This window comes from Trachemys scripta, chromosome 2 (genome assembly GCF_013100865.1).
Source record: "Trachemys scripta elegans isolate TJP31775 chromosome 2, CAS_Tse_1.0, whole genome shotgun sequence".
In the NCBI taxonomy this organism is placed as follows: Eukaryota; Metazoa; Chordata; order Testudines; family Emydidae; genus Trachemys; species Trachemys scripta.
The window spans coordinates 57858823-57886474 of NC_048299.1; the positions used below are offsets into that span (position 1 = coordinate 57858823).

At 40.7% G+C, this 27652-nt stretch overlaps 1 protein-coding gene, 1 long non-coding RNA gene and 1 other non-coding gene across 6 annotated transcripts; 2 read left to right on the forward strand and 1 right to left on the reverse strand.

The window, feature by feature from the left end:
* The first annotated feature begins 220 nt into the window (after positions 1 to 220).
* On the forward strand, positions 221 to 13938 carry LOC117872297. Of its 4 annotated transcripts, none has more exons than XR_004644448.1 (4): positions 221 to 561; positions 682 to 2836; positions 7180 to 7388; positions 13560 to 13938. It is a non-coding gene; the product is annotated as an uncharacterized LOC117872297 (long non-coding RNA). The 4 variants fall into 4 exon arrangements; XR_004644447.1 differs by having other exon boundaries at positions 222 to 561; positions 682 to 1778; positions 2780 to 2836; positions 7180 to 13938; XR_004644449.1 differs by having other exon boundaries at positions 221 to 565; positions 7180 to 13938.
* On the forward strand, positions 2920 to 3008 carry LOC117873973. The gene has a single exon (XR_004644847.1). It is a non-coding gene; the product is annotated as a small nucleolar RNA SNORD93 (small nucleolar RNA).
* Positions 13939 to 14515: 577 nt separating the features above from the next.
* Positions 14516 to 21992, reverse strand: LOC117871705 (solute carrier family 40 member 1-like). Its single transcript, XM_034759482.1, has 3 exons — positions 21929 to 21992; positions 15216 to 16037; positions 14516 to 14553 (listed from the first exon to the last, which is right to left on the reverse strand). The coding sequence occupies exons 1-3, from the start codon at positions 21990 to 21992 to the stop codon at positions 14516 to 14518; spliced, it is 924 nt and encodes a 307-aa protein (XP_034615373.1).
* Between the last annotated feature and the right edge of the window lie 5660 nt (positions 21993 to 27652).

Sequence of the window (27652 nt, forward strand, 5' to 3'; positions counted from 1 at the left end):
TTACAATAGGCTGTTTTTTTCTTATCCTTTAGCACTTGTCTTTGATCACATTGATTAGGGTAACAATGAGAAGCTGACCTAGTAAGACATTTGAGTGGTAAAGAGTGTTCTATAGGAATAACTTGTGCTGGTGAGGTTGTGCAAACTGGAAAAAACAGGGTGTGCTTAATGTAAAAGTATCTACTTCCTCCAGCAGTTACATCTTCCCATATATGGCTACTGTTATACCTCACATGCCAGACAGACAAGCGACTGTACAGTTTGTTATTGAGACGATAGCCCTGAGGATAGGAGAGAGAATCATGAGTCACCTTCCAAACAGGTTTGAACTGGTGTGAGATAATGGTACAAACATATTTTAGAAACTGGTCTAAACTAGCCTGTAAGAAAGAGTGGTAGGTGTGGATTCAAAAAAAGACCGTCACATGCTAAGGAGAAAGGGAGCTGGACTAACAAGAAACTGTGGCTGCAACTGCCTGCGAAACAAATACCATGAGGATTCACTATGGAGGCAGCTTTGCCCAAAGAAGAAGGTCAGAGACAGAACTTTGCAGCCATGCTGTAGGTATTATTTCATATTTATAACTTAAAGCTCTATCCTTCTTAGTGATATGTTAGTCTGGGGTGTAGTTATGTTTACTTAACTTTATTTGTTTATTTTTTCTCTCGTTTTTAATGAAGGCAAACTGACTTTGCAATGAGTGACAAGTATGGTGCAGTAAATCGTTGGTGGGATATTTATGAGAAGGAAAACTGACTTCTGACCATAAGGATGGCAGAAGCAGCGCAGAAGGAATAACCTAGACCCTGGCTGAAAGGCAGAGAGAAAGCCTGAAGATGAGGCAAAAGACTAGATTTGGTGACAAAAACAACTTTGAATTTCTCTTCCCTTTCAATAACTTGCAGTTCATACAGTCAATGATGACTGCTGTATTTGAGAGAGTTCATTTCCTGTATTGATGGCCAAAGGATTTAACTGAGTCTACAAGACCAAGAAATTATGCTAAGTAAAAATGCATTAGCAACTCTTGTGTACAGCAAACAATTCTGGAAGCAACACATTTTTCAGGATGAGGGAATAATTCAAGTCACTCATAGAAACTGACTGCAGGACTCTGAGTCGCCTAAAAGATGAGGGAGTGGATTTATGTTTGTCTAGGTATAGCTGAATCACTTGAATCCCACTCATTGCCTCAAGGAAGAAAGGTTATTCTGCAGAATGGCTCATCCCGGTAGGTGGGATAGAACCAATAATTTTATTTGTTCTGAGTCTATAGTGCACTTCATCCCAAAGAATTCCAGAGCCTTCAGATAAACTCTACAAAGGAATCCCAGCCTCTGTAAAAGTGCTGTGGCATGAGTCCAAAGCACTGCCTTTTACAGTAGTGTTATTGCAGTGGGGGGAGGGATAGCTCAGTGGTTTGAGGATTGGCCTGCTAAACCCATCGTTGTGAGTTCACATTTAGGGATCTGGAGCAAAAATCTATCTGGGGATTGGTCCTGCTTTGAGACTAGATGACCTCCTGAGGTCCCTTCCAATCCTGATATTCTATGAAGGAGGAATTTTAGGCCAGGACTAACCCATCAGAGGCACTGTAATTTCTACTATTACACAGAAAGTGTCTAGAGAGCTCTGCTGTCCCTGTGAGATGCCTGGTTTGGAGGTTTCCTCTTCAAACCATTATCAAGAAAACAGCATGAAACTCATCTGCTTTGAAAAAACAAAGGTCTGAGCTGACCCCATGGAGATTTGAACTCATGATTTAAGGAAATCTATTGTAAGTACTTCATACTTGATGCTTAGATCACAAAATTACTGTAAACAATAAAGAACACAAGGAGGCAATAGAAACATAACAAACTTCTGTAATAGTCTGCTCCTTTGGGCTTGGCAATAGGAACTGGGACAAGAACAGGAGCTTACCCCTTTCTAAGCAAAGCTGCCATTTCTCTGTTCCTAACCCAACTCCAATTTAGCATTCCCTAGTCATACAATCCAGTAGAGTGCCCCAGTTCTCAGTGCTGCACCATGAGCTGTGGAATATGTGCTGCTGGTTTGCAGAGATCACACTTCTCAAAACGGCTAAGTGAGGGGTGAAGTGCTGTGATCTCCCCAGAGACTTCTTAGGTAGGGATCAAAATGGGCAGAGCTCATGTTGTGTGGGAAGTGTCATCTTAATGCTGCATTTCCTGTTTTTCTCATGTAGTGCTACATGTCTTGTAGAGGACCTTAGCGCTGCATTTCTTGGTTTCTCAGATGTTTTGGGAATTATCACATTCTGAAAGGGTACAAGGAGCACAGGCAGAGCTGAGTTACTACAACCTTAACTCCATGTTAAAGATTTTTGCTTATGAAATTGTGTTTGGTGCCCATTGGATGCTGATAGTCACATTTGCTATTGCACACTTCTGAAAAAGTGTTACTGTGAAATGCCTAATAAAAAGTTACTAACGTGATCAGGGAAGAGGAAAAATAAGCAGAATGTTTGGCTGCCTATTTAATAAAATATGAGAACCCAATTAAACTAGCTGGGTATAAGCAATAAAAAAATGAAGCTGACAGATAAGCAAGGTGTGCATTTAAATCCATTAAGAGAATGAAGCTATTCTTTACAGTCACTGAAACCAGTGACAGAAACACCTGTCTGAGGTAAGCCAGTACTCCGCAATACTTCACAGTGATCTTATGAGAAAAGCTGGTCTTAATTGATTATTAACTAGTAAATTCCTGCACAAAGTGTTCTAATGCAAAACTCAACTTTCTCTCCCCACCCTCCAGATTCAGTAATGAAGATGCAAATTGTTGTTTAATATTCAACTGCTGCTTCCTGTGAAGGTATATCTCACAAGAATTTACTTACCTTTAAATGCAACACCTTATTAAATAGTGTAGATGTATGGTATTGTGAATGGAATTTCTGGCCAAGGATGAAAACCATGATCTGATTGCATACCTGTTTACAATGATATGCACAAGTATGATGGGTTAAAGGATTTACCTGAGGCCAGACTGACATCCATAAGATATTTAAGTATTTTTGTTTTTAAATTAACCCTTTTATTATTAGTATTTGCACTTCTGATAGTGAAAGCATAACAGATTTATGTTGTTTTACATTGTTTTAAAATATTTTTCTATTAGGATACCTAGTTGTAAACTGTTATTTGCTTGCAAGACTAGCAAATGGAACTTCCGGATCTGAAAAATAAATTGCTATAACAGCTGGTATAAAGATTATACAGGATTAAGTAGAGCACATTTATTTTCAGCTATGTTTTTGCTATGAACTAGAAAAGTGCAGACAAACCTTGACTACCCTGTAGGCCTAAAGACAACTTTGTTAGTTAGTGTTTATACCAACCCCACTCTTGGTATAGTGTATTGACATAACACACTTTAAAAACAACTGTGTAAATAAAGCATTGCAATTGATTTGCTTTTATATGTGTTGGCTACATTTCAAAATTGCACACAAAATATTACCCAATTATGGCCTACATGTGCCTTGATATCATAAGGATATGGAATTGGAGCGCCTGAAAAACCAAAATTGTATTTAAAAATGCACATTCAATTTCTTTCTTTCAACACACTCTTATTGTAATTGTCATTCTCTAGCTTCTGTGAATAACAAACAAGATAATGCTAAAGAGAGAAAACTCTGACAGTGAAAGGCATTTTTAAGTCAGGGAACTGATTGCTACATGAAAGTATTTACACTCCAGTTGCATCATTGTTTTAAAAGTGTTTTTATGTACAGGCTTTTTGAGCTCCTCAGGGGAGGGATTTCTAAAAAGTCCCACAGTAACTAGAAAATGCAACAAGAAGTTCGAGGAGGGAAGGTATTGTGCTGAGGAGGAGAGGGAAGTGTGAAAAAATGACCGCAAAGATTTGCAGCATCTCAAGTGCAACAGGAATGGTCATTACTTGATGGTTTTCTGCTATGGCTTGAATTTGGTTATTTTTAAAAGGACACTATCAGCTTTAAAGCTAGTCAATGTAAAAAAAAAAGTTAGGCACAGTTACTACAAATATTCCTGAGTCCCCCTGCGAAGGAAACATGTTGTTAAAATGAGGCGTGTGTTCTTCAGAATTAAGGCTGAGAGTTTGTCACAGAGGTCACGGATTCTGTGACTTTCCATGACCTCCGTGACCTGTGCAGCCTGACAATGTGCTTGGCCTGGGAGCAGCTCAGGCAGCCCCTGCACCAGGTGCACTGGCCGCTGCTGGGACAGTCTCAGGGCCAGATTAACCACTAGGCTAATAAGGCGATAGCCTTAGGCCCTCCTATTTTTTAGGCTCTACTGGTCAGGCAGGGGGCACAGTCAGGGCTGGGGGGAGCGAGCTTGTTCACACAGCCCTGCTGGAGTGCTCCTGTCAGCAGGAAAGGCAAAGCAGCCACCTGTGGGCTTGGAAGGAGCTCAGCCGGCAGCCTGTTGCTTCTGCTCCCTCCTGTCTGTCTCCCCCCACACTGCAGGAACACACTGCCAGGTATCCAGTTACCACTGGTGACCAGACACTAAAAATCCGGTTACCACGGGAACTTGTGCCAGCCGTGGGTGTAGTTTGAGCAAGCTTTGTGTGTCCCCCCCAACTCCCAATTTCTCCGGAGCTCTGCTTTAGCTGTCAGGGAGGGAAGAGGCTCCCTCTGTCCCTCTCCTCGGTTGAGGCTGGCAGCTCCAGGACACTGCCTCCTGGGTTCTAGTGTCCATCTCCATCATCTGATATGGGTGCCGGGTCCCGTTTCTGAACAACTGGCGAGTGCCGGGGAGAACGGGGCAGGGCAGGTGGTGAGGGAGAGGCACTACCAGAGTGGTAGAGTGGAAAGCTTGCACAGAACCTGCACACACTCCATCCAGCTCCAACCAGAACTATTGCCCCTCCAGCGTATAAGGACTGAATTCCCACACATTTGTAGGAAAAACAACAAAACATCCCATTCTGATACCAGTACTTTAACTTTTACAGTACCTACAATCGAGAGGCTTCAGATTAATGATGCACTGTGTTCAATACTGTATTGAACTGTGCTAAAAATCAAAGAAATCCAATTTTTTTCTTTGATGTATTTTTTCTGCACGGGGATGCCCAGGCAACCAAGTTCTTTCCTTATGCTCAGCCTCGTTCCACAGGCCAACACATCTTTGTACTTTTAAAGGGTTGCAACACACAGAGGAAGCTTGACACACAATGTTGTAGGTTTCTCTCTCCCATCTCCCTCAAGGATTTTAAATCCACTTCTTAGCAGGCTATGATAGAAAGAGTGGCTGAATAGGCTAAAAGTAGGTTCTGTCCATTTGCTGGTTCTCTAGCAGTTCAAGCCATCATAAAAGTACCTCACATTTGATTTCTTTTGAGTTTCATTCCAAAAACTTAAAGCTAAATAAACCTAAAATTAGTCCTCATTTTTCTGCCCAATCTCAACCTAACTTCTTTCCCAAGTGGAAAATGTTGGATAAGCCTGGAATGTGATTCGAGAAGGGAATGAGAACACAGGCCAATTCCTGCTCACAGTTACATCTGGGTAGCCTTATTGACTTCAGGGAGAACAGAATTTTGCACAAGAATAAATTTTGGTCCCTTATGCTTTTTCACATCTGGAATAAGCAGAATCTCATTCACTTTCCTCCCCTAAACTTTGAGCACCTTAAGGGAAAAAAATACACAAGATCTGCTTGATTTACACATGCAAATGAAACAGGAAGCTCTCCTTTCATTCTACACCAGCCTTAAACAAACACCAGACCTGATGTAACAAGCAAGGGTGTCACTACAGCAGCCTTGGTTGTACTATTCTTTTGAAAGATCCTTAATGGTTCTTTTAAGATGCAGATTTTCATTGAAGTCTTTTTGTTCAGGGGAGCAGACGAGCATTGACCTGCTAAACCTAGGGTTGTGAGTTCAATCCTTGAGGGGGCCATTTAGGGATCTGGGGCAAAAATCTGTCTGGGGATTGGTCCTGCTCTGAGCAGGGGGTTGGACTAGATGAGCTCCTGGGTCCCTTCCAAACCTAATATTCTAATGCAAAAGGGGATAGCTGTGTTTTGTCAACTCCTAGTCACTCAAAAGGTGAAAGGCTTTAGATTAAATTTGTTTAATGTTTGTACAGTGATTTTAAAGAGCTAACATAGTACAGAAGTACTAAATATTATGACTGGGCAACCATCTAAAGATCTGTGTCACTTCTAGCTGTTACTCTTTTCTTAAAAAAAAGTGTAAAACAAACAAATGCAAACTGTAGGGGGCTGGTGCACACAGAACTCGTGCTTAAAAAAACCCTCATGTTAGAGCTGCTGATCACACATTCTAGAATAGATAATACTTAGTCCTGCCATGAGTGCAGGGGGCCGGACTAGATGACCTCTCGAGGTCCCTTCTAGTCCTGTGATTTTATTCTATGATTCTATAAAAAAAATCAGGCACTTTCAAGAGAGGACAAGCAATAATTTTAGAGGTTGTTAATCTTGGCATAGTCTGTTTTACCAGTGTAATGAGCACAATTATCTTATAGGACACTATCCAGCTGTGTTCCAATATGGCAATGTATCCTCGATCTGTTTAAAGATTAAAAAACACTAGTTAGAGGCACTGGGATGGTAGTTGTTTTTAGATGCTATTTTGGTTTCAATCCATTGGATAGCAGCACGAAAGGAGGTGTTTGTAAAGTAAAAAAATACTACACTGGTAATCTGATTGCAATAGCTTGCATAAAAGAAGCCTACATAAAAAGACAGCAGCAGCTAGGGTCACATGTGCTTTCCATTGCTTCCTGTAAAATGCTGTGTTGACTCCTAAAGCAAAGCTTTTTCCATGAGAGGGCCATATTAACCAGCATATTGAGACCAAGTTTAATCTGGGAAAATGTTATATATTACATGTGCTTGCATGGTCTTTTGGAAAAAAATATTTAGAACTACAGAGCTTGGGCCGGCAAATGTATTCAAAATGATTCATTTATATATCATGGGCCAGGTGGTCAGATCCTCAGCTTGTGTGAACTGTCATAACTATGGACACTGGCAGAAGCTCTGTCCCCAGCTCATACAATTCTTCAGGTATTTGAAAGGCCAAAATGAGCCACTCTCCTTACTACTTTATCGCAAAGAGGTAAAAAGCATGAAGAATAGTTTATAATTAAGTGCAAACTAAAGCCATCACATTTTTCATCTTCATTTTAGGTCTGAACAAGTGACAGTGGCAATGTTAGGATTTCCTCAGAGATCTTTTCCACTCGGCTTAGCCAGAACACCTCTCCAGTTCTGGGGATAACACTTTATCCAGCTCTCTCGAATCCAAGAAATCAGCTCAACTCTGGACTCATCGCTGAGGTTTCATTATTGGCATACAATCAAACTACACTTGAGTTGATCAGGCTCAAGTGTAGCAGGTGGGTACAGGGTATACCGCACTTTCAATGTACATAATCATGAGTTCACTTATATACACTCTTTTACTTAATACTATTGGCTAATGTCACTTTATGATTGGTCTACTAATTTTTGTACCAGTCTCTGTACAGATCATGAACTGTCCACAAGCTACAAAGTATGCTAATAAGCAAAGCTGCAGCTGCAAGTTTATCACACATTAACTCTTCTTACTATTTCTTTATCTACTAAGTACATGTTATTTACAAGGCCACTTGTGAGTTTATGCTTTGTCCAGTGTTAACCTCTATTTTCTTACTTCTGTTTGATTGTTCATGCAACAGGCAGGAGATTAGATGGGGAGATAGATGCACCAGATAGCTTTCAGCTGGATGGCATCTGCCTGCAGGGGTAGCCTTTGCATTCCTAAAGCAAATAGTACTCTGGGATTTAAATAGTGGCTAGACATATGTATATATCAGTAAGTCTAGCCTAGACAGCATCTAAATTAAGAGGTTAACTAAAAAAAAAAATGAAGGAAGGAAAGGACCTCATGCTTTAGGGTAAAAGCTAATTTACTGTGGGAGTTGGGAAGGAATTTTCTTTCCTTTAAAATAAGTTTAAATATAATAATAAAGGTTTTTATACTGTCCATTCATGCATCAGGTGTCAGGCCACTGCTGGAGAAAGGATGCTAAACTAGATTGACACCGGTCTGTTTTAACATGGCAGTATCTGAAGTATAGGGTAATATTATAGCCACATGTAATGTACTATGGTTCCATAACAATATATAACACACTTTAGAAACAATAGCTGCATTCTTGCAAAATAGTTTCCCCTCACTTCCCCTGCCTCCATTCTATTCAGATGGAGTAGGCGGACACATAGAGCGATTACTTTCAATTCTGTTTGTTAAGTTTAAGGAATAAAACACTAGTATGACTGAAGCTCATAATGTGCCAGAGAGGCTATACAAGACTTGAATACTCATGACCTACAGGGAAAGCAGAGATTCTCAGAAAGCAAATTGCCACAGTAAAAAGTGAAACACTGAATACTAATAAACCTTGCTAATTAACAAGTCATGTCAACTTTCTTCAAGTTAGTTGTTCTCACCCTCAAGATAACACTTCACCAAGATTTATTAGCAGTGTTCCTTTAAAACCATTGGAGGGCAGACTTGAACTGGAAGCTATTTTTATTTTTTTCAGTTACAGTAACTTAAAATACCAGTTAGTCCCTTGTCTTCATAGCTGACAGTACTCTCTCACCAGTTCTCCACTACTCTAATTACTCTGGTGCTCGATAAACCCCACTTTACAACTGCTGCTTTGACAAAGGAGAAGTGTTGTGCTGTGTGTGTTTAAATAAAAATGTTAACGGGGGAGTGGGTGACTCACTGTATTAGCAGCCACATATTATTCACAAAAGAGAATCTACATGGTTTACTTAATTATATATCTCAAAGCATTTTACAAAGCAGGTCTATATCATTATCCCCATTTTACAACTAGGGAAATGGGCACAGAGCAGTGATGTGACTTGCCGTTACCCAAAACGCAACTGGCAGAGCCAGGAGTACAGCCGAGATCATCCAGTTCCCATATGCTCTATCCACTAAGATGCTCTGCGCTTCTTTCTCAAGTAATGAAAACTCCATGTCATGAACAAGTCTTTATAGGAAACCATACTTATAGCCTCTATTTTATGCTCACATTACCCAATAATAATTTGACCAACATACACAGCCACATATTTAAACTTTGAAAACATCATTTTATTTTAAAAAAAGAGAAACTGCATTCAAGAAAGCTTTAGTGAAGAAATGATTGCTCATGCAGTCACTAACTTGTTTGAACAATTGGATGCTGAGCTAATTTTTTTGCATTAAAAAATAAAATCAAAGTAGGAAAGAAAGAAAGTGCTGCAAAAAACCCTAAACCACCTAGTATAATAACTTCAATGAACCTTTCAAATAAGGGGAAAATATTTATATTGAATACAGGGGTCAGTATTCGGCCAGTCCAAAATAAAAAATACAGAATTTCTTAGTGATAAGTTGAACACGATATGCTGGCTGTAAATAAGTTATTGGTTTCTACAAACTAGCTAGGAAGACACATTCCTGTTGCTCCATCTTGTGTGATGGAAAAGATGTTTAAAAAAATAACTACAGTATCATTTGCTTAGGAAGGGCGGATTGTGATGTGCAAATTGTGAATTCTATTTTAATATTCTCTACATATGGATAACAAAGGGAAAAACAGTTGCCCTGTCATTTTCATCTGGAACCCTGAGAATAAGTTTTGTGTGTCCTTGCAAAGAGTTGATTGTAAAAACTAAGCAGATACAGAAATGAGACTGTCCATTAAAAAACACAATCTTTAAGTGTTTTGAAATAAGTCTTCCAGTTAGTATTTTGTTCTTTATTTCTCATGCTATAGCAGTGTGTTTGGGGTAAGAATAGAAACAGAGAAATATTTTGGCTAGTGTGTTGAGTTTAGTCAGCATTTTTATGCAAGTAACTTATACTCCATGAATGATAGGATAATTTTAAAATGAAGGATTATGAGACTTTCAGATAGAGGGATTCTGTGGCTTCCTCTCTGAGTTTGTTTGTATCACAGTTTCTTTAATTTTATATTTTTTAGCATAAATAAAATACATTACATGCCCCGTTATCACAAACAGTAAGGAAATTATCACCAGCAACCCAAATTGTTGCGGTTGAGGAGCTAGAATAACCATAATGAAATGTACAAGGTCCATCAAGTAGTTCATAGAGCTCTGCACACCATTGACTATCCCACGCTCTGATTCTGGAATGTTCTCCTGAAGAAGCTGGGTCACAGTCAAGTCAAATGACCAAAGACCTGCAAGAGAACCGTGCTTTATTATAAAACCCAAGTGCTTATAAATTGTGCATGAATTTGTCCTTTGGATTGTAGAATATTCTCTTAAGGAAATGGAAAGCCCCGTCCATTTAAAACATTTAAAACTACATTGAATATTGCAGTAGAAAATAGATTGTAAGTAGCTGTCCACTATCAGCAGTGAAGGACAAAATACCCTAATGGGGGCTGGGAACCGATCTTTAAATTCAGTGATTTCAAATTAGGAGAGCTATAGCAGGCTACCTTCATATGGAAGTCCATTGAGCCACACTTCATATTGTGGCTATGTCCACCAGTATTCAGATGATAAACCAGTGACTCCTGTTAAATACCCCTACTTTAGTGATGGAAGAATTGTGAAAAAGCTAAGAGTGTAATGGCCTTAAAATACCCATTGTAATATCACTAAACTAACTATATAATTCTGTTCTCTTGTATCCCATCTGAAGGACTCACTCACCCAAGAGAATTTTTTGTAAAATTATAATACAGTACATGGAATTTCTCTAATGCACACACCTTATACTGTACCTACAAAAACTAGTTTCTCCTCCCTTCTTAGGAAAGGATTACTAGGAGAGTGCTTTTATAAGGCCTCACATTACTAAAGCTTATAATACATAATCTACCATTTTGTAAGAAATTAATTTCAATTGTTAAAATAAGAATGTGCATTTCATAATGCATTATTTCCTCATTTCCTTTTTTGCTAAAAATTTGTAATGGGGGTATTAGTTATTAGTGCAGATTAGTAAAGTTCTAGGATAGTCTGTTTTGATAGTAGATATCATTTTGAGTGATATAAAAAGAACTACATGGGGAAACTGCAAGTTAAAATATGGAAGGGCCATCTCAGCTCTGTCTTTGTTTAGTCAAACTCTTGACATCCTTCATGTAACTTTTCTATTACTTCTGTGTTCAAATTTAGTATAATTACCAGACAAAAACTATGTTAAAATGGAATTAATGTTGTGAGTATATATCAATAATTTAGGGTAAACTACATTAAAGGGATGTTGTAATGATCTCAAATGATCTCCCAAGCACTGTAAACTTAGAAAATTCACAATGAAGATTAAACTTAGAAGAAATCCAAACTTGATAGAGTATAAAAATGTATAATTAGGGCAACCAAAGCAACTTAACTCAGCCCTGTCAGACTCTTCAAACATTCCATATACTTAAAACTCACTAAGTTCTTGTGCGCTTGATTTTTTTCTTTTGATTAATGGTAATTTTTCCTTGTAATTCATCATAAAGTATAGTTGTCATGACGAATTGCCCTCTTTCAAAATGGCCACCTTCTCCTAATGTTCTCAATGGGACTGAAGGCCCAGCTGCGCATAGGGAAGATGATGGCTTCTTAGGCTGTAAGGAGGCAGATACACTCAATCCCATGCAGAAAAAGAGTTCTGCACCATTCCCCAAATGGCCACCAACTGAGGGCAACTGTAGTTTTGGTCTTACTGAGAACAATAGAAGATGTCAGTCATTTTGAAAGAGATTAGTTCTTCATGGAAGTCTCTGAACTAAAGTAAACTATTGTATCCTTCAGCTTCTCCTGAAGGAGAAATTTTCATTTATGCACAACAGGAAAAAATGACCGCTAGATCATTTTCTTTAATGAAAAGAGATCTGACGCTAAATTTCGTAAATGCCCCTTTTTCAATTAATTTTAATTCCTAAACTAATTACCCAATTTATTTGTAACTTTACAGAAAATTGTGTACTCAAAGAGCAAGTGCTGTAATTTGGGGGAGGACATGCATATTTACCATACAGGGTTGGATCCTTGCTTTATGTTCAAACTCAACTCAACCTTAACTATAGAGTAATTACCAATCCCTCCATAATACATTTAGACTTTTATAAAATCAAAACAAAGTCAAAAAGACTTGTTACATGAAATAAGAATAATATGTAATGGATGTACCAAATTTATATTTAAAAATGCACTAAACTTTAAAACAAAAAACAAAACAAAAAAACATGAGTAGACTCACTGGAGAATTCCATTGCACCAATGGTATTTAGTTCAGGAATACAAGGTAGGCTTGTTTGGTTTTGTTTTTCTTCTCTCTCCTTTTAATTGCTGTGTGTAAAGTTAGTGCATCAGCACTAACACAATAGGTTACAGCCAGGTATAGACTGAGAGCATGCATGTAGGAACCACAGTTCTTCATGATACAATCTCCATAGGCTTCAGAACACAGCTATACCTAAATGCTAACCTACAGTGCCTTTGCTATTCCAACATGAGCTGCTCTTGAACAGGCTGCCAGTTTATACCAATTATAGTTTTGTGGATGAAAACTAAATATGGCACTGAAATGAGACTACCTTTCTTCACTTATGAATTAATAAAGATTTGAACCTAGACCTCCAGAGGTGACAGGCTAGCATGCTGAGTGGTTGAGTCACCTAATTCCTCTCCCCCCCCACCCATCTCTCTGCCTTGTAATTTGATTTACTAAAATAGGATTTATAGGAGAAGTATAGTCTTTGTGATGCTACTTCTCCCCCATCTTTTCTATTTCTGCAGCATACTTAGGATTCCATGAAAATGCTAAATTTAAGTCAGCTAACAATGCTATAATAGTAGCATGAAATGTCATTGTCATGTAGATCTGTGTTGTTCCTCTGAGAGCCCTACCAACAATTACAGGGGGAAATCCTGAGAATGCAACATAATTGTTTTAATAAAACACAGATATGCTAAAAGCAGTCAAAGTGACTAGAAATATTTGCTAGATGTCTATTAATGAAGACTCAAATGCATAAATGACATGTACTATCTGCATAAAATAGTTGAAGAACATGCTGAATTGGCATGTGCATGAGAGAAACTAAAATTACATTTTTATTGACAAGCAGTTCACGTAATCCTGGGTACCAGATAGTGAAGGATTATTTAAAGGCATGTCAATATGGATGCAGTATGAATACACAAAATGTAGTTGTGACTGAATACACCCCTGTATTCACACCCCACACATTATTGTAATAACCTTTGTACAAAATATGCCTTGTGACATCATTCGAAAACGAATAACTCGCTGGTCAATAATATCATGATGAAATGTGTGTAGTAACATTATATGTAAAGTTATAAACATAAGTTGAAATCAGATCTGAAGTGTGTTTACCAGACTAGTCTGAATAAACCAGGTTCTCAAAGAGACAGGACAAGCTGATGCCTCTAGCCACGTGTCATCAAAATTGATGGGCCATCATCTGTCAAGTGGCTGTTCTTTGGCAAAGAAGGGTGGCAGTAACAGATCATCTACATTTTAGCAAACAACAGCATGGAACCTCTTCACCACAACACTCCATGACTCCATCCCGCAGGAAAAGGGGACTGGACTATAAAGTGAGGGACAAAAACACCCCAAGTTCTCTCTTTCTCTCTCTCTCTTACCTAAGACGACAAAAGAAACAGCCTTTGAACTTTGGGAGCAGATCCTGGCCTGAGAAGCTGGTCAGCAATGTTATTGGAAACATGTGGTAAGGGACTTCACCTTGAGCCAAGTCTAGTTTGTTAAGTTTTAGTACTAGAAAGCGTTTAATATTTATTTATCTTGTAATCATTTCTGACTTGAATGCCTTATACTTATACTTGCTTAAAACCTATCTCCTTGTAGTTAAATAAATATGTTTTATTTCTTAATCAAAATTAATCCAGTGTTGTGTTAAACTGAGCTGTGTGGGTTACTCCATTTAAAGTAGTATACTGTTGGACATTGATTCCCTTAGAGCGGCAATGGACCTAAAATATCTGAACTGTCCAGGAGAAGCTGGATAGTGCAAAGCATACATTTTCGGGGGAAATTCAGGACTGCAAGTGTGTTTGGGCCACCCTACAACTGATAACCGAGGTTGGTGGAAAACAGAGTGTGACTGGAATGTGACTGGCAGGATGCAGCTACACACAGACACTCAGGCTGTGACCTGCATGCTGTTTGCTGTATGTGAGGGGCCCAGGTGGGGAGCTACAGCAGCAAAGCACTGTGAGGCATCATAGGTTGCAGGGCAGGGGTACAACCTCTCACTGGTCTGGATTGCTCCCTGGAATGTCGTAGTAGTAAAATCATGTTTATAAGGCAGCTCCCGGCAAGGCTGCTATATTTAACAAAAATCCCTATACCACACAATCAACTACTTTGCATTCATATTTAAAAATAAGGTTCTGAATGGTGGAGCAGAAATACAATTACAAGGCTCTGAAAATTAGTGCCTGGTATGCCAAGGTGCTAAGCATCCTTAATTAGGCCCTCACTTTCCACCAGCCCTAGAGGAAATTAAGTATGTTTATACCTATACATTCATTAACTTGATGAAAAACAGGATAATCTTTCTGAAAGTACTGACTAGAAAGTGATTTCATTCCAAATGGCATCTCTTTAGAAGCCTCAACATCCCCTCTCCCCCCCAACCATTACAGACCTTTAATTGTGGAATGGTGCTACTTATGAGGAGATTCATATTAAATTATCTGACTTTTCTTACCTTAAGTACTAATCACTAATTCTGCTACTTACATATTTAAGCATACAGCAGTCTGGCACAACTGCTGTTGTACATTCTGTGCTTTCATGAAGAGGGATTTTTTTGACTGGCTCTAAGCCAATGGAACGTCCATTTGCTCAAATGATTCTGTTCTTAAGATTAGATTAGAGAGATTAGGCTTCCGATTCCGGCTCTTAAGCTCCTGCCACTAGTCCTGCCTACCTTCGCCCAGAATCCCGACACCATCTGTAGAATGGAGATAACAGCACTTCCCTATCTAACAGGGGTGTGGTGAGAATAAATATATTAGACTGTGAAACAGTCAATACTATGATGATGTGGGCCATACGTATCAGAGAGATCATCACATCTGTTTTTGGTTCATAGAATCATTTACCCAGTGAAGTGACTCCGCATGTGGTGGCAAATTTCATGTATACTTACCAATTCTGGCTAGTATCACTCCTGAGAACAAGAGAATGATTGAAATATAGGATTCTGGGTGATCGCTCCCATGCACGCTGTCCAACAGCACTGTATTATTAGTCCAATGAATTGAAGAACGATCTGGCAGTATGGGTTGGTTGATGTTTCTTTGGAAGGGGTAAATATGCAGCTGGTTCTTATGCAGTGTCTCGTGGTTTAAGGAAGAGTTCTTACTTGTGAGAAGAGAGAAAATACCCAAGTCAAAAGGACTGCCGGGGGCAAAGACTGAAAACACACACAGCATTAAACAGCTTACATGGAGGAGGCTGGATACGACTCCTGTGACAGCCAAGCCATAATGCTTCCTTAGCTTAGTAAACAAAATTGTGCCCATTAGTCCTGAGAAGGCAGAAAGAGCCATGAGTATGCTGAGAAGAGAGCCACTGATCCCCTGCGTGTAGGCGTACCCTGTAGTGATACAGTCAAAGCCAAGCACTGTGGTGTACAAGAAGGCTAAACCCAAGCCTGCTAAAAAGACAGACTGCCTGTAATATGCTTTCCAGCCATCTCTGCACGTACACAGCATCCTGTGCATTTTTCTGAAGCAAAGAGGCAGTTTTGTGACTGACTTGCGTTGCATTTCAGGACTGGATTTCTGCTCCGTCGGTGCCTCTGGAATCCCAGGTTTGTTGATGAATTCAACAACAGCTGAGCAAATGGGAAGATCCCCTGTAAAATACCAGTCAGAAGGTTTTAATGGTTCTGGTGGCAACTGCTCCACTGTGCAGTAAGCTGCAATAAGAATTCCTGCTTTCTTGGGAAGAGTGGACCCCGACTGATCTGTTCAAAGCAGCTGCTAGAAGGCAAAGATTAAAGGCATTTGAAAGCATCAAACAAAGGGAGTTGAAAGTGGACCTGTTATTAATTGGCCCTTAATTACTTCATTTGACCTTTTCGGGTGCAAGGCATAGCCTTACATCTTGTCCAGTGGGTGACGTGACAAATTGAAACACACACACACACACACACACACACACACACACACACACAATATAAAGCTAAAAGTAAGGTCAGACAAATCAAGTTTTAATCAGAACTAATGAACTTAAAGGGAAACTTGTTAAGTAAAGGTTTCTGGCTCTGTTTCTACTCTTTTGGTTCAGACATTCAAAATGGCACCAGATCCAGTATGGGATTTATTGCACATGCAAAAAAGAAACATTGACTGGAAACCCAATATCCAGTTCATCCTCATCTATATTGCAAGCTTAGAAAAAAAAAATGGTGTTTCAATACAACTACAAAATAAAGATTTAAATGTAAATTAGATACAGATGTATCATGGTTAACTTCATTGTGCATATTTTGGAAGATATTTAGAAGTTTAAGTTCCTTAAGATTGTTTTTAAGCTCTGTTATTGGAGCTAAATGTGATGACTATGGTCTACTGATCTGAGGAGAAGACTAGGACCCAGAAACTCTTGAGTTATAATTTTGGTGCTAATACTGAGTCCCTGGGTAAATTACTTACGTCTCTCTCAGATTTCCCATGTATAGAAGTGAGATAATACTATTTTCAAACTTTTAGGGCATTTGTAAGGATTTGACATTTAGTTCTTACAAAGAACGTTGCAGGTGTAGAGCACTATAACTGCGACTGTAATATATATGCAGTTTTACTTGCCCCATCAAAGGTATTTCATTTTTAAAAGGCACATGATACTTTTTTCTATGAAAGAATGACAGTTTTCAGAAAATGTAAATTACTCTCATATTTATAGTCAGTTTCAATTACCTCCAGCTAATTCCATCTAAGTGATCATATCATCCATCAAGAGTAAGTTAGTTTAATGACTATTAATGTTTGTAGAGTACTTTGAAAATGTAAGTGCTAAGTGCTAATTACCCTGTGTGTGAGAAAAATGATTGTAAAAAAATGTCATTGTGGGGCTCATATTTCAGTGCATAAATATATATCTTATATGTCATACAAAAATAACTACATTAAAAGAGTATTAAGGATGGCACTCAAGCACTCAAAAGTTAGGAAATGCCAGAATGAATGCTTTCAGTGCAACCTTAATTCAATCCCCTAGTGCATATGCATTATGATACAGTCTTTAATTACATGATCACATATTTTTTCCACAAGATCCAGCCCCATGTTCAGTAAATGGGTGTTTATTCAATATTTCTTTTTATCCTCCTCATTCAATGTGTGGTCCAAGGACTTAATTTAACACACATCATCCAAATGCTGCACTGAATACAAAATTATTAATTTCCTTATGGATGTTTCTGATCTGTGCTCACCATAGTATCTGAGTGCTCCACAAACATTAATTCATTTATCTTCACAACAACCCTGTGAGATTAGGAGGTATTATTATCCTCATTTTACTGATGGGGAACTGAAACACAATGAGATCAAGGCCAAAATTAACTAGAGTATCCACTATTTTTGGGTGTCCAACTTGAAACAACTAGGTCACAATTTTTCAGAGTACTTTGCATTTTCTGTCACTTTAACATACTCAAAGCATAGATTCAATTGACTCCAGTTGCAGCTGTGAATGCTGAACACTTCTGCAAACCTGGTCTCAGGTGTTGGGCATCCAGAAAATTAGGAATACACAGTTAGTGGTCACCTATGAACATTTTGGTTTAGGTGATTTGTCCAGCATGCATAGGAAGTCTGTGGCAGAGGTAGGGAGGGATACACAGCCCTGATTCTTCCCCAGAACAGCATCAGTCCAATACACTGAATGAGGCAGGGGTCCTCATGGGAAAAATTAGTATGTGATCATGTCACTAAAGACTGTATCATAACCCATACACACAAGACGGTCAAATTAAGATTGCCCGGGTTAACTTTAATTCTGGCATTTCCTAATGTGTGCTCAACTATACAACCTTAGCATACTGTTTATATAGTTTCTTTTTTAATGTAATGTCCGGAACCTAAGTAAAAAGTGAAAACACTGAAATTCTATCATGTGGAAGTATACCGACACCCTCCTCGTCTCCCCCACAGCTTGGATCAGCAGCATGATTTGAACAGTTAGACCCACTGCATGGACCTCTACCACTTGAGCTAATAGAATAACTAGTAGCTGTAGTAGGCTGTTATCCTCTGTGTGAAACAGGCAGAGTGGGGAATGAGACACACACTTTGCCAATGGGTTTCACAGCTACTTGCTGAAAACAGAATAATGTAGAGACTCAGGACTCCTGGATTCAATTCCATGTTTTGTAGGGGAGCGTGTTCTAATGGTTAGACCCTTTTACCACTGTGTCCCTAGGCTGTGTCTGTGTCTCTTTGCTCCTCCAACCCCTTGCCCTGCTCCCTCAGCTTTCCTGTTCCGTCTCCTCCTACTCCTATCCAGTCTCCCCACCCCTTCCCTGGCTCCTCCCCCATCACCCTCTGTTCCTATCTAACTGCCCATGCCTCTGACTCCTGTTCACCTGCCCCTCTGCTCCTATTCAACCCCCACTCCTGCATCTCATTCACCTCCCCCTCTGCTATTCCTGCCATCCACCCCACATATAGAGATGTCTGTCCTTAGGGAAAAACACTTGTGGATGGCTAGTATGTTCTCATTAGTATAGTGAACAGAGGGTATGTCTACACTACAGCGGCTACAGCTGTACAGCTATGGCACTGTAATGTAGACACTTCCGATATTGCCAGAAAGGGTTTTTCTGTCAAGGTAGTTAGACTGGAAACCCAGTGCTAGTCCCCCCTCGGGGGGAAAAAAAGGGTGGCTTAGCACCCACTGGCAGCCCCTCTATCACCGCCTGCCCCTCCCCCCAGCGCCTCCTCCCCACCAGCAGCCCCACCAATCAGCGATTGCTCCTCGCCCCAGCGCCTGTTGCCCGCTGTGATCAGCTGTTCTACGGCATGCAGGAGGTACTGAGGGAAGACGGGGGGAGGAGCGAGGGCCAGGAGCATTTGGGGGAGGGGGTGGAAGAGGGCAGGAAGAGGGGGCAGAGCCGGGGCAGGAAGAGGCGGGGGGTAGGGCCTGGGAGAAAGGGTTGGGCCTGGGCTAGAAACTAGTGCCTATGGAGGAGATAGCTAGGTCAATGGAAGAATTATTCTGTCAGCCTAGCCACATCTAGTAGATAGATCTAACTTCTGCAGTCAGGGTACGAAATTTTTCACAGCCTTGAGCTATGTAGCCATCTTGATCTAAAAGGTAGACCAGGCTGAACAGGCACATTTGTAGCAGAATCTCACAGGATGTCCATCTGCAGGTGATTTGCTTGGTATTTAAAAAAAATTCTTCATCAATAATGGATAAAGAATGTCCTAAATGGTAGGGGGTAAACAATCGCACAGGATACTTTTCCTCAGTGAGAACAACGTGTTAGCCTGATTATCACATACAAGAGCTTGGGGAGTGGAGGTTAGTAAAACAGATTTCAGCTAATCATCACTGCACCAATTTTGTAAGGCTTGGTTTACACAAGGCAGCTTATGTTAGCCTATGTCAGGGTACACACTACAGACTTGCTCCCACTGACATAAGTGCCCTACTGCACTGACATAATAACTTCGCTCCACAAGAGGCGTAGGGCTTATGTCGGGGTAGTTAGGGCAGCGCAGTGTCTGTGCAGACACTGCAGGTTACTTACATCAGCTGTTGGCTGTCTTGTCAATTTCATGGCTGAGCTGTGAAATTGATGAGAAAGCTGGCTCCCCAGCTGGGCTGCTGCTGGGTCTTTGCTCCAAACTGGCTGTCACCTAGGCTCCCAGCTTGGGCTACAGCCCAGGCTCCCTACTGGGAGCACTGCTGCCCTGTGGTCCCAACTCCCCATTGGGAACAACACAGCCCACTGGACTGTAGGTACAGATCTCCCTCCCAGAGGCGAGAAAGCCCAGGTGGCTTCCCCCACTCCCGTCTGGGAATAGGGAGGTGAGAAGCCCAGTGGGGCAGCTGGGCTCCTAGTGGGGAACTGCTTGGAGCTGATCCCTGGCTCTCAGCCCCCCACACTGCCCCTCTTCAGTCAGTGGAAGCGCTCCTGGTGAGGACACACACCACCGACAGAAGGAGGGTAGTGTGGATCTAACATAGGTTGACCTAATTTGTGATTTTACTGTCTTTTTTCTAAAAATGTCTAAAAGCATCAAGAAGTATTATGTCCCAACGCTAGCTGCTAGTACAGACTCACCCCCATTGATACTGCATCTGCTGATTAGCATTAGTAAGGCTGAGCTCCAGGCAGGGGTGAAAGTAACTTAAAGGACTTACCTGTACTCCGGAGTCCTGAGCAGGGGGCGTGGCCTCAATCGGAAGAGGCATGGCCTCAACCAGAGGAGGCCTTTAAATTTAATCAAGATTTAAAGGCCCCAGGGCTCTGACAGCAGCTGGGAGCTCCGGGACCTTTAAATCACCCGCGGAGCTCCCAGCTGCAGAGGCGGCTGGGAGCCCCGGGGCTCGGGGCGATTTAAAGGGCCCGGGACTCCCACTGCTACCACAGTGGAGCTCCAGTCCCTTTAAATCACCATGGGAGCCCTGCCACCGCTACCCCAGGGCTCTGGCAGCAGGGCTCGGGTGGCGCTTTAAAGGGTCGGGGGCTCCCTGCAGAGGCTGGAGCTCCGGGCCCTTTAAATCCCTGCCCGAGCCCTGCTGCCGGAGTCCCGGCGCAACGACGGGGATTTAAAGGGCCCGGGACTCCCCGCAGCAGCAGAGCCCCTGGCCCTTTAAAGTGCTGCCCGAGCCCCACTGCGGCAGCAGGGCTCCCATGGTGTTTTAAAGGGTCCAGGGCTCCCCGCAGCGGCCGGAGCCCTGGGCCCTTTAAATCACCACCAGAGCCCTACCGCCGCTACCCCAGGGCTCTGGCAGCAGGGCTCAGGAGGCGATTTAAAGAGCCCGGGGCTCCAGCCGCTGCGGGGAGCCCCGGGCCCTTTAAATCACCAGCCGGTCTGGTCCGGCACAGTGTACTGGCTCTTGCCAGTACGCCGTACCGGCGTACTTTCACCTCTGGCTCCAGGGAGTAAGGTCAATGTCAGAGTAGTTGTCTTGTTGTCATAAGTGATCTAGTCTCCTGGGATGAGTTTGGTGAAAGCTTGTTATGGGTTGGGTTAAAACCCCACTGAGGTTGATAGGTGTGAACTCACTCTTCAATTAACATCACTGTAAACATAAGCCCCACCGAAAACAAAAGGTGTGTGTGAACCTGCTGAGGAGCTTTTGGGCTGAGTCTTGTTTTGGGTATGTGTGTATGAGAGTGTGAGAAAAAACACTGCTATTGAAATGATTGATATGGCAGACAAGAACAGAGAGAGGCAGAGGAAGAAAGGCAAGAAAAGCCAAGCAGGAGGCTGTAAGCACAGTGTGACCCTGGAAGAAGCTAGAGAGAGTGCTTTGGGGTTGGGTGTTGGCTAAAGTGACTTGAACTCTGTAAGTTAAGAAACTGATCCTTTTGTTACTTGATTCCTCCTGTGTTAAGAAACACAGGACTTTGCATATAAACAAAACTGCATACCTATCACCAATTTCTCCCTCCAACTAGAACATCTGAAGGGCCCCAAACGTTGATGAGTGGTTCAGGTCAAAAATGGGCAACAGTACTAATGCATAATTTCCATTGTCATTAGTAGGAGATGGCCATGTGCAATGAGGCAGGAATTGACCCCGTGGAGAACCACTAAAACAGGAAGATGGTCAATGGGGATACAATACTCTTTTAAAGAGAGTAGCAAAAATAAACTGAATATTAGGGATTACATGCATTAAACCATTCTTCACTGACTTCTTTTCTTTTAGCATCTTGAATTGCTATGACAACCATCATTCTAAATGAGTATCAGATATCGTGGTTCAGTGACGTGCTGCAGGATAGTGCTCTATACCAAGGAGTACATAATGCAGACAGATGGATTCATTAAACAGTCTTTAAATCTGCCTGGCAAGGTATTAAACAATGGAGGCTCTGCTATTCTCACACCCACATGAAAGATTTCCACCAATAACTCCCCTTAACGCCATTGAGAGTTGTGTATGTAAATCACCCTAGTACAAGGATTTGGAGAATTGACCCCCGCATATTTGCTACTTGGCTTTTGTCTTTTCTTTTGATAGTAATTTTATTATCTTCATGCAGTTTCTGTGGAATGACTCGTTGGATATCCTTTAGTACTCTAATGATTTGATGTGTAATTCAATATTTTGGATGTAAGCCAGTATTTCATAATAATACATTTTTTAAATGTTGGTGGGAGGCTGTTCTCCTATTGAATACTACTTACCCGGCACATTTGTAAGTTCCATTTGTCTTTCTATAACATATTCTCCTGCATTCTGTTGAGATTTTACAGCCAAAGGAGGCACTAGTTGATACACCCTGGATAGGAATATAAATTCTACCAGAAGAGAGATCAAGTTCCATCCAAGAATAAATCCACAGCCAATGACATTAGAGGCCCAAGTCATAACCTGCCCCACAGACAGAGGAGCGAAGATATTTATGACTTGATCCATTCTTCTTATAGCTGCATTCATTCCTAGACATGGTGTAAAAACAGAATGCATTTCACTCTACATATATACATACACACGCATGCATCAGTACTGACGTGATAATTCTTCCACCCTTTGTTTGCCTAATAACACTAAAAGCTCTATAGGCAGGGACTGTCTCATACTATATGCGTATACAGCATCTCATCCTATGGAATCCGAATTTCACTCAGGGCCTCTAAGTGCTACTGTGATACAACTAATAATATTAATAATATATTATCACTTAAGTTACTCAAAAGGAGCAAGATATTTTACAGAAGACCAAATGAAAAATAAAGTGATTGGATGGGAGGGAGGACAGATAAAGATGTGCTCATGAAAACCAGGGACTAATAACAGTGGTTTGAGTCTGGGAGACCATGGAGAGACATGTATGCTTCCTTGCTCAGCTTTGGCAGTGCACTTTAATCTTGATTTACAAGAACCCTTCCTAACCTAGACCTGTGATGCTGCCAGAGAGAGACTTCCAAGAGAGCCTAATTGCAGTATGTGGTGGTGGTGTGAGGTACACAGAGACTTCGCTATGTCCTTTCACTTATGATTTGTGCCAAAGTTTGAATCAGGTCTCCCAAAGCAGAAGACAAGTGTAACCAACCTATTGTGCCATGTAGGCTCCTGTCTAAAAAGATGTTGTCAAGTCTCAGTAGTTGCTTTTCACCTGAAATAACTTTGCTACTTTTACTTGTTAATAAAAGCTCATTACTAATAAGCACAGTCCTATTTTTATCTGATCAACCAGAAATTGGTGAAAAACTGAAATCGTTGTAACCTATACGTTACAAGGCTTTCCCCTGAGAGATACAGCTTTGAACACAGCTCTATTTAATCTTCTTAGACACTTATTAAGGAATGAGATTAGAAATTTGTTTCTAAATAAATATGTAACTATGTTTCTTCTATTAAATAAAATATAGCTTTGGCTCCTATGTAAATGAACATATACTATATCTAGCTCACCAGCCAGTTGGCCTCTGTTATCACCTGTGATGACCACAATCCAGTCTTTCTGAATGGTTATCGTCAGCGCTGTGCTTGCCAGGTTTGCCAGATCGGCTAAGATGATTACCACTGCATAACAGAACACCTTGTTGGAAGTGAATAAAAACCGGAGGTTGGAATCCAAGAATCAAGGTTACTCAGCTATTGCTGGCTGGAACATTACACAAAGTCTCAATAAAGATGGATGCTTTCAGAGACCGGTTAAGTTTGCCACTGGAGTGAGTACATTTTTGCTAATTTGAGCAGCAAGAGCTTCTTTTCCATTAACGCTATGAGCCAGATTCTGTTCTCAGTTAAACCTCCTGAAAGTCAGGGTGACCCCATTGCCTTCAGTGGAGTTGCTTTAGATTTAAAGAGGGGTAAATGAAAACAGAATTTGCCCCTAAACCTGATAATCTTCTGCCATTATATCAAGAGGCAACTGTATAGGCTTTGCCTCAAATCAAAGATGAACACTAGAGGGAAACATGTTAAAGAGGCTCAATACACCAAGGCCTAGATCCTTAGCTGCAGCCAAGAAATACAGAGTGTTAAAGGGTGGGAGCAGGTGCAATGGCGGCTTTAAGCCCCTCAACTTCTGGGGCAGGCTGGTCCCTCTGAGGGCTGCTTTAACTTGCCCTGGCTGCCAACAGCTCCAAAAGGCCAATACAACAGCTGGGGCTCACCAGGATACAAGGAAACACCAGCTCCACGCCTTACACTCACAGCCCAGGGTGCAGGAGGAGGATGGGAATATGGAGGGAGAAGAAGAGCTGCTTCATTGGCTCTTCCCCATCATGGGATCCACTCTGTGAGGATACCCTGTGCCTGACTATACCGGCTTTCTGCTTTGCTGGTGGTGCTGTGTACAGCAGCCACAGCACAGAGGAGATTCTGGCCCACAGTCAATCTCCAAGATTAAAGCAAATACTTTACATGCATTATTAACCTACATAAAGAACCCAAGACTGAAATATTCGAAGTATAATTTATCTGTGAAAGAAACAGGTTAATAGACACTTACAGTAAACCAGCCGTGCCACATTTGCTCAATCTCAGCTTTGTAAGAGAACACCAACATCAGTACTACGCAGCAGGCAGTGACAGAGGAGTTCTGAATGAACAGCGATGCATGAGCAACTGCAGAATGAAACAGCTCTTGATGTGATACATATCTGCTCAATTTTAAAGGAATCTCACAAATTCTGTCACTTAATACAAACAATCTGACAAAACCCAGTAGCCACCTGAACAGACTTTTCTAATCAGAAATGTCTCAGCTTTGTATGAAAGACAAAGAATGACACCTCATTCTCACTATAGAACAGAAATTCTATTTTCTGACCAGAGCTAATTATAAGGAACGTTATTTAACATTGTGCAAATTCAGCGAGGAACTCCTACTCCCAACTCATCTTCTGTGGCCTTGGGGAAGTCACATTGGCTTTAGGCTCCTACATCACTTAGGCACTATTTTACCCTTAATCTCTCTTTCTCAGTTTCTCTGTTCAATTAGGATGATATAATGCTTCCCTCCTTCATAAAAGTGGTGCGAGAAATTATTAACATTTTTAAAGCACTCTGAAGAAGATAGCAGTATAAGCATTATTGAATCACATGGATAATAATTATATTCAGGAGTTTGTATCTCCTAGTTAGGAATATCAAAATCAACACAGGAGTACTTGTGGCACCTTAGAGACTAACAAATTTATTTGAGCATAAGCTTTCGTGGGCCAAAGAAGTGGGCTGTAGCCCACGAAAACTTATGCTCAAATAAATTTGTTAGTCTCTAAGGTGCCACAAGTACTCCTGTTCTTTTTGCGGATACAGACTAACACGGCTGCTACTCTGAAAAAAAATCAACACAGACAATTACCTTTGTTTCTTGGTTTTCTATCAATCCAATCTCCAATTAAGGCCCCAAACACAAGTACTGAGCCAGCCACCACTAACCCAAAAACAGCTGTTAAAAGGAGATTATGTCCATACAATTCTATCAGGAATACAGACATAGCAAAGTGCCACATTCGATCTCCCTGAAAAACAGAAGAGACAAAACTTTATTTTTATTTTAGCCTCACAAAATAAAGCAATACCATGGACTAAATAAATGAAAGTATAGAAAATGGGGCAGTCTGAATACTGAAGATTTAAATTTGATCCATTTCTAAATATCTGTTTCCAGATATACTACAGTGCTTCCAAAATCAGGCTTCCCTTGATCATTTACAATGCAATAATTTTATCTGAGTTTATCTTACCCATATAGAAAGTGCACAGCTTGCATAAACCAGAAATCTTGGACCCATGAGGTAGCTCAGCACTGCATCTGAAACACATACAAAGAAATAAAATAAATTTGAAAGTAAATTTTGTATGTACACATGTGCATGTGCATCTGTGTGTGATTGATGTGGCTGGTGCTGTATAGCCAAGTAAAAAAGTGTACCTCACCCAAAGGAAGGTACAGTCTCACTATACACATTTACAGACAAAAGGGATGGAATTCTGCCCTCATGGAAGTCAAAGGCAAAACTCTTATTGACTTCACTGTGGCCAGGATTTCATCCAAGATATCCCATAATGGAAACCAGAATAACCCCTCTAAGTTCTCACAAGTGGGAACACTGTTGCACAAAACACCACATCAGAACATTAACAGGGATAACCAAAAGATCTCTCCAGTGATAGAGCAAAGCAGAGAGGTGACTAAATGAGATCATGTTGGCCCAAATCAGTTCAAATGGAAAATGATGTTCTTCTTTTCACCATAGGGGCTTTTGCACATAGCCAGTTAATCTCAATAAAATAAATTACACATGTGTTGTGTTTTCAGAGAAGATTCTTTTGGCTGTAAACCCATAGGATTAATTGGTAATTCTCAAACATTTAACATCAAAGATCCTCATTTAAAAGTAGGCTATGCCAGGCTTCTAATTTGCACCCACAATATTGCACTCTCAATTAATGCTGGAGCAAGTGTTGGCATTTAGACACCTCTTCTAGTTACCTGATTTGCAGGGACAGATGGTTGTTTAAATTCTATATTTTCTCCTGCAGTTCACGATGCCTGGAATTTTGTAACCACAAGCAACTAAAGGACCAAACTCAGAAGCCATTTTAAAAAAATGAAGTCTTTTATACTTATTTTCAAGGAAATATTAGGTATCATTGTGCAGCTTTTATTCTAATTGACTATCAAATTGATCAATCTGAGGAATTGTATCCCTTACCTTTAGTCTGGCTAACAATGTAGTGCCTGATTCTCCACTGTGTGGCCTGTTGTGCAGTCATTGGTGCTAGACGGGGATATAATGTTATCATTCTGATTTGTTAGTGTTTTATACCCAATTTCCACAAGTAGAAATGCCCACATGAGGTGCAAGGCAATGGAGTATCAGGCCCTTAGCGATTAAGTCTAGTATGTCTTCCCTATGGCCTATTTATGCGTTTTAATCCTCCATATCAGCTCCTCTCTGTATAAAGCTCAATCTCTAAAAAGTGCTGCCATATTCTCCATCAGTGTCTGTAGTTAGAGGGGGTGACTGAGTTATGCTTCTTATGCCTGGAACTCTGACTTCATTTTCACATTTAGTTGTCATATCTGTACCCCACACATCATCCTTCTGACCTGAAACTGCATCATGAGAGGCAGAATAGTCATGTGCATGAAAACAGTGGAAGGTCACATTTGGAAGACAGATTCAGTTGCTAAGCAGCATTTAAATCAAGCAGTCATTTCATATTGCTGAATAAAGAACAAATATCTGAGAAAAGTATCTGTCTTGAGCATTTCTGCAGTGTTCAGTGGACAGACAAAATTGCATAGAGTGCTGATTAATTTAAAGTGGCAGAAAGATTATTTCAGTTCAGGAACAGGGCTAGCTAAAATGATATGACAAGCTGATAATGTTCAGCAGAATTACACCTGGCAACAGTCATTTTCAT

Excerpts from the sequence above, each read along its gene's own strand:
- LOC117871705 (XM_034759482.1), bottom strand. The coding sequence starts at position 21,992 with ATGGTTGTCATAGCAATTCAAGATGCTAAAAGAAAAGAAGTCAGTGAA. Across the intron at positions 16,038-21,928 it reads TGAAGAATGGTTTAATGCAT|ATCAGTCGGGGTCCACTCTT; the intron begins GTAATCCCTAAT and ends TGCTTTGAACAG. Across the intron at positions 14,554-15,215 it reads AGTGATACTAGCCAGAATTG|GGCTGGTGGAAAGTGAGGGC; the intron begins GTAAGTATACAT and ends AATTTCCTCTAG.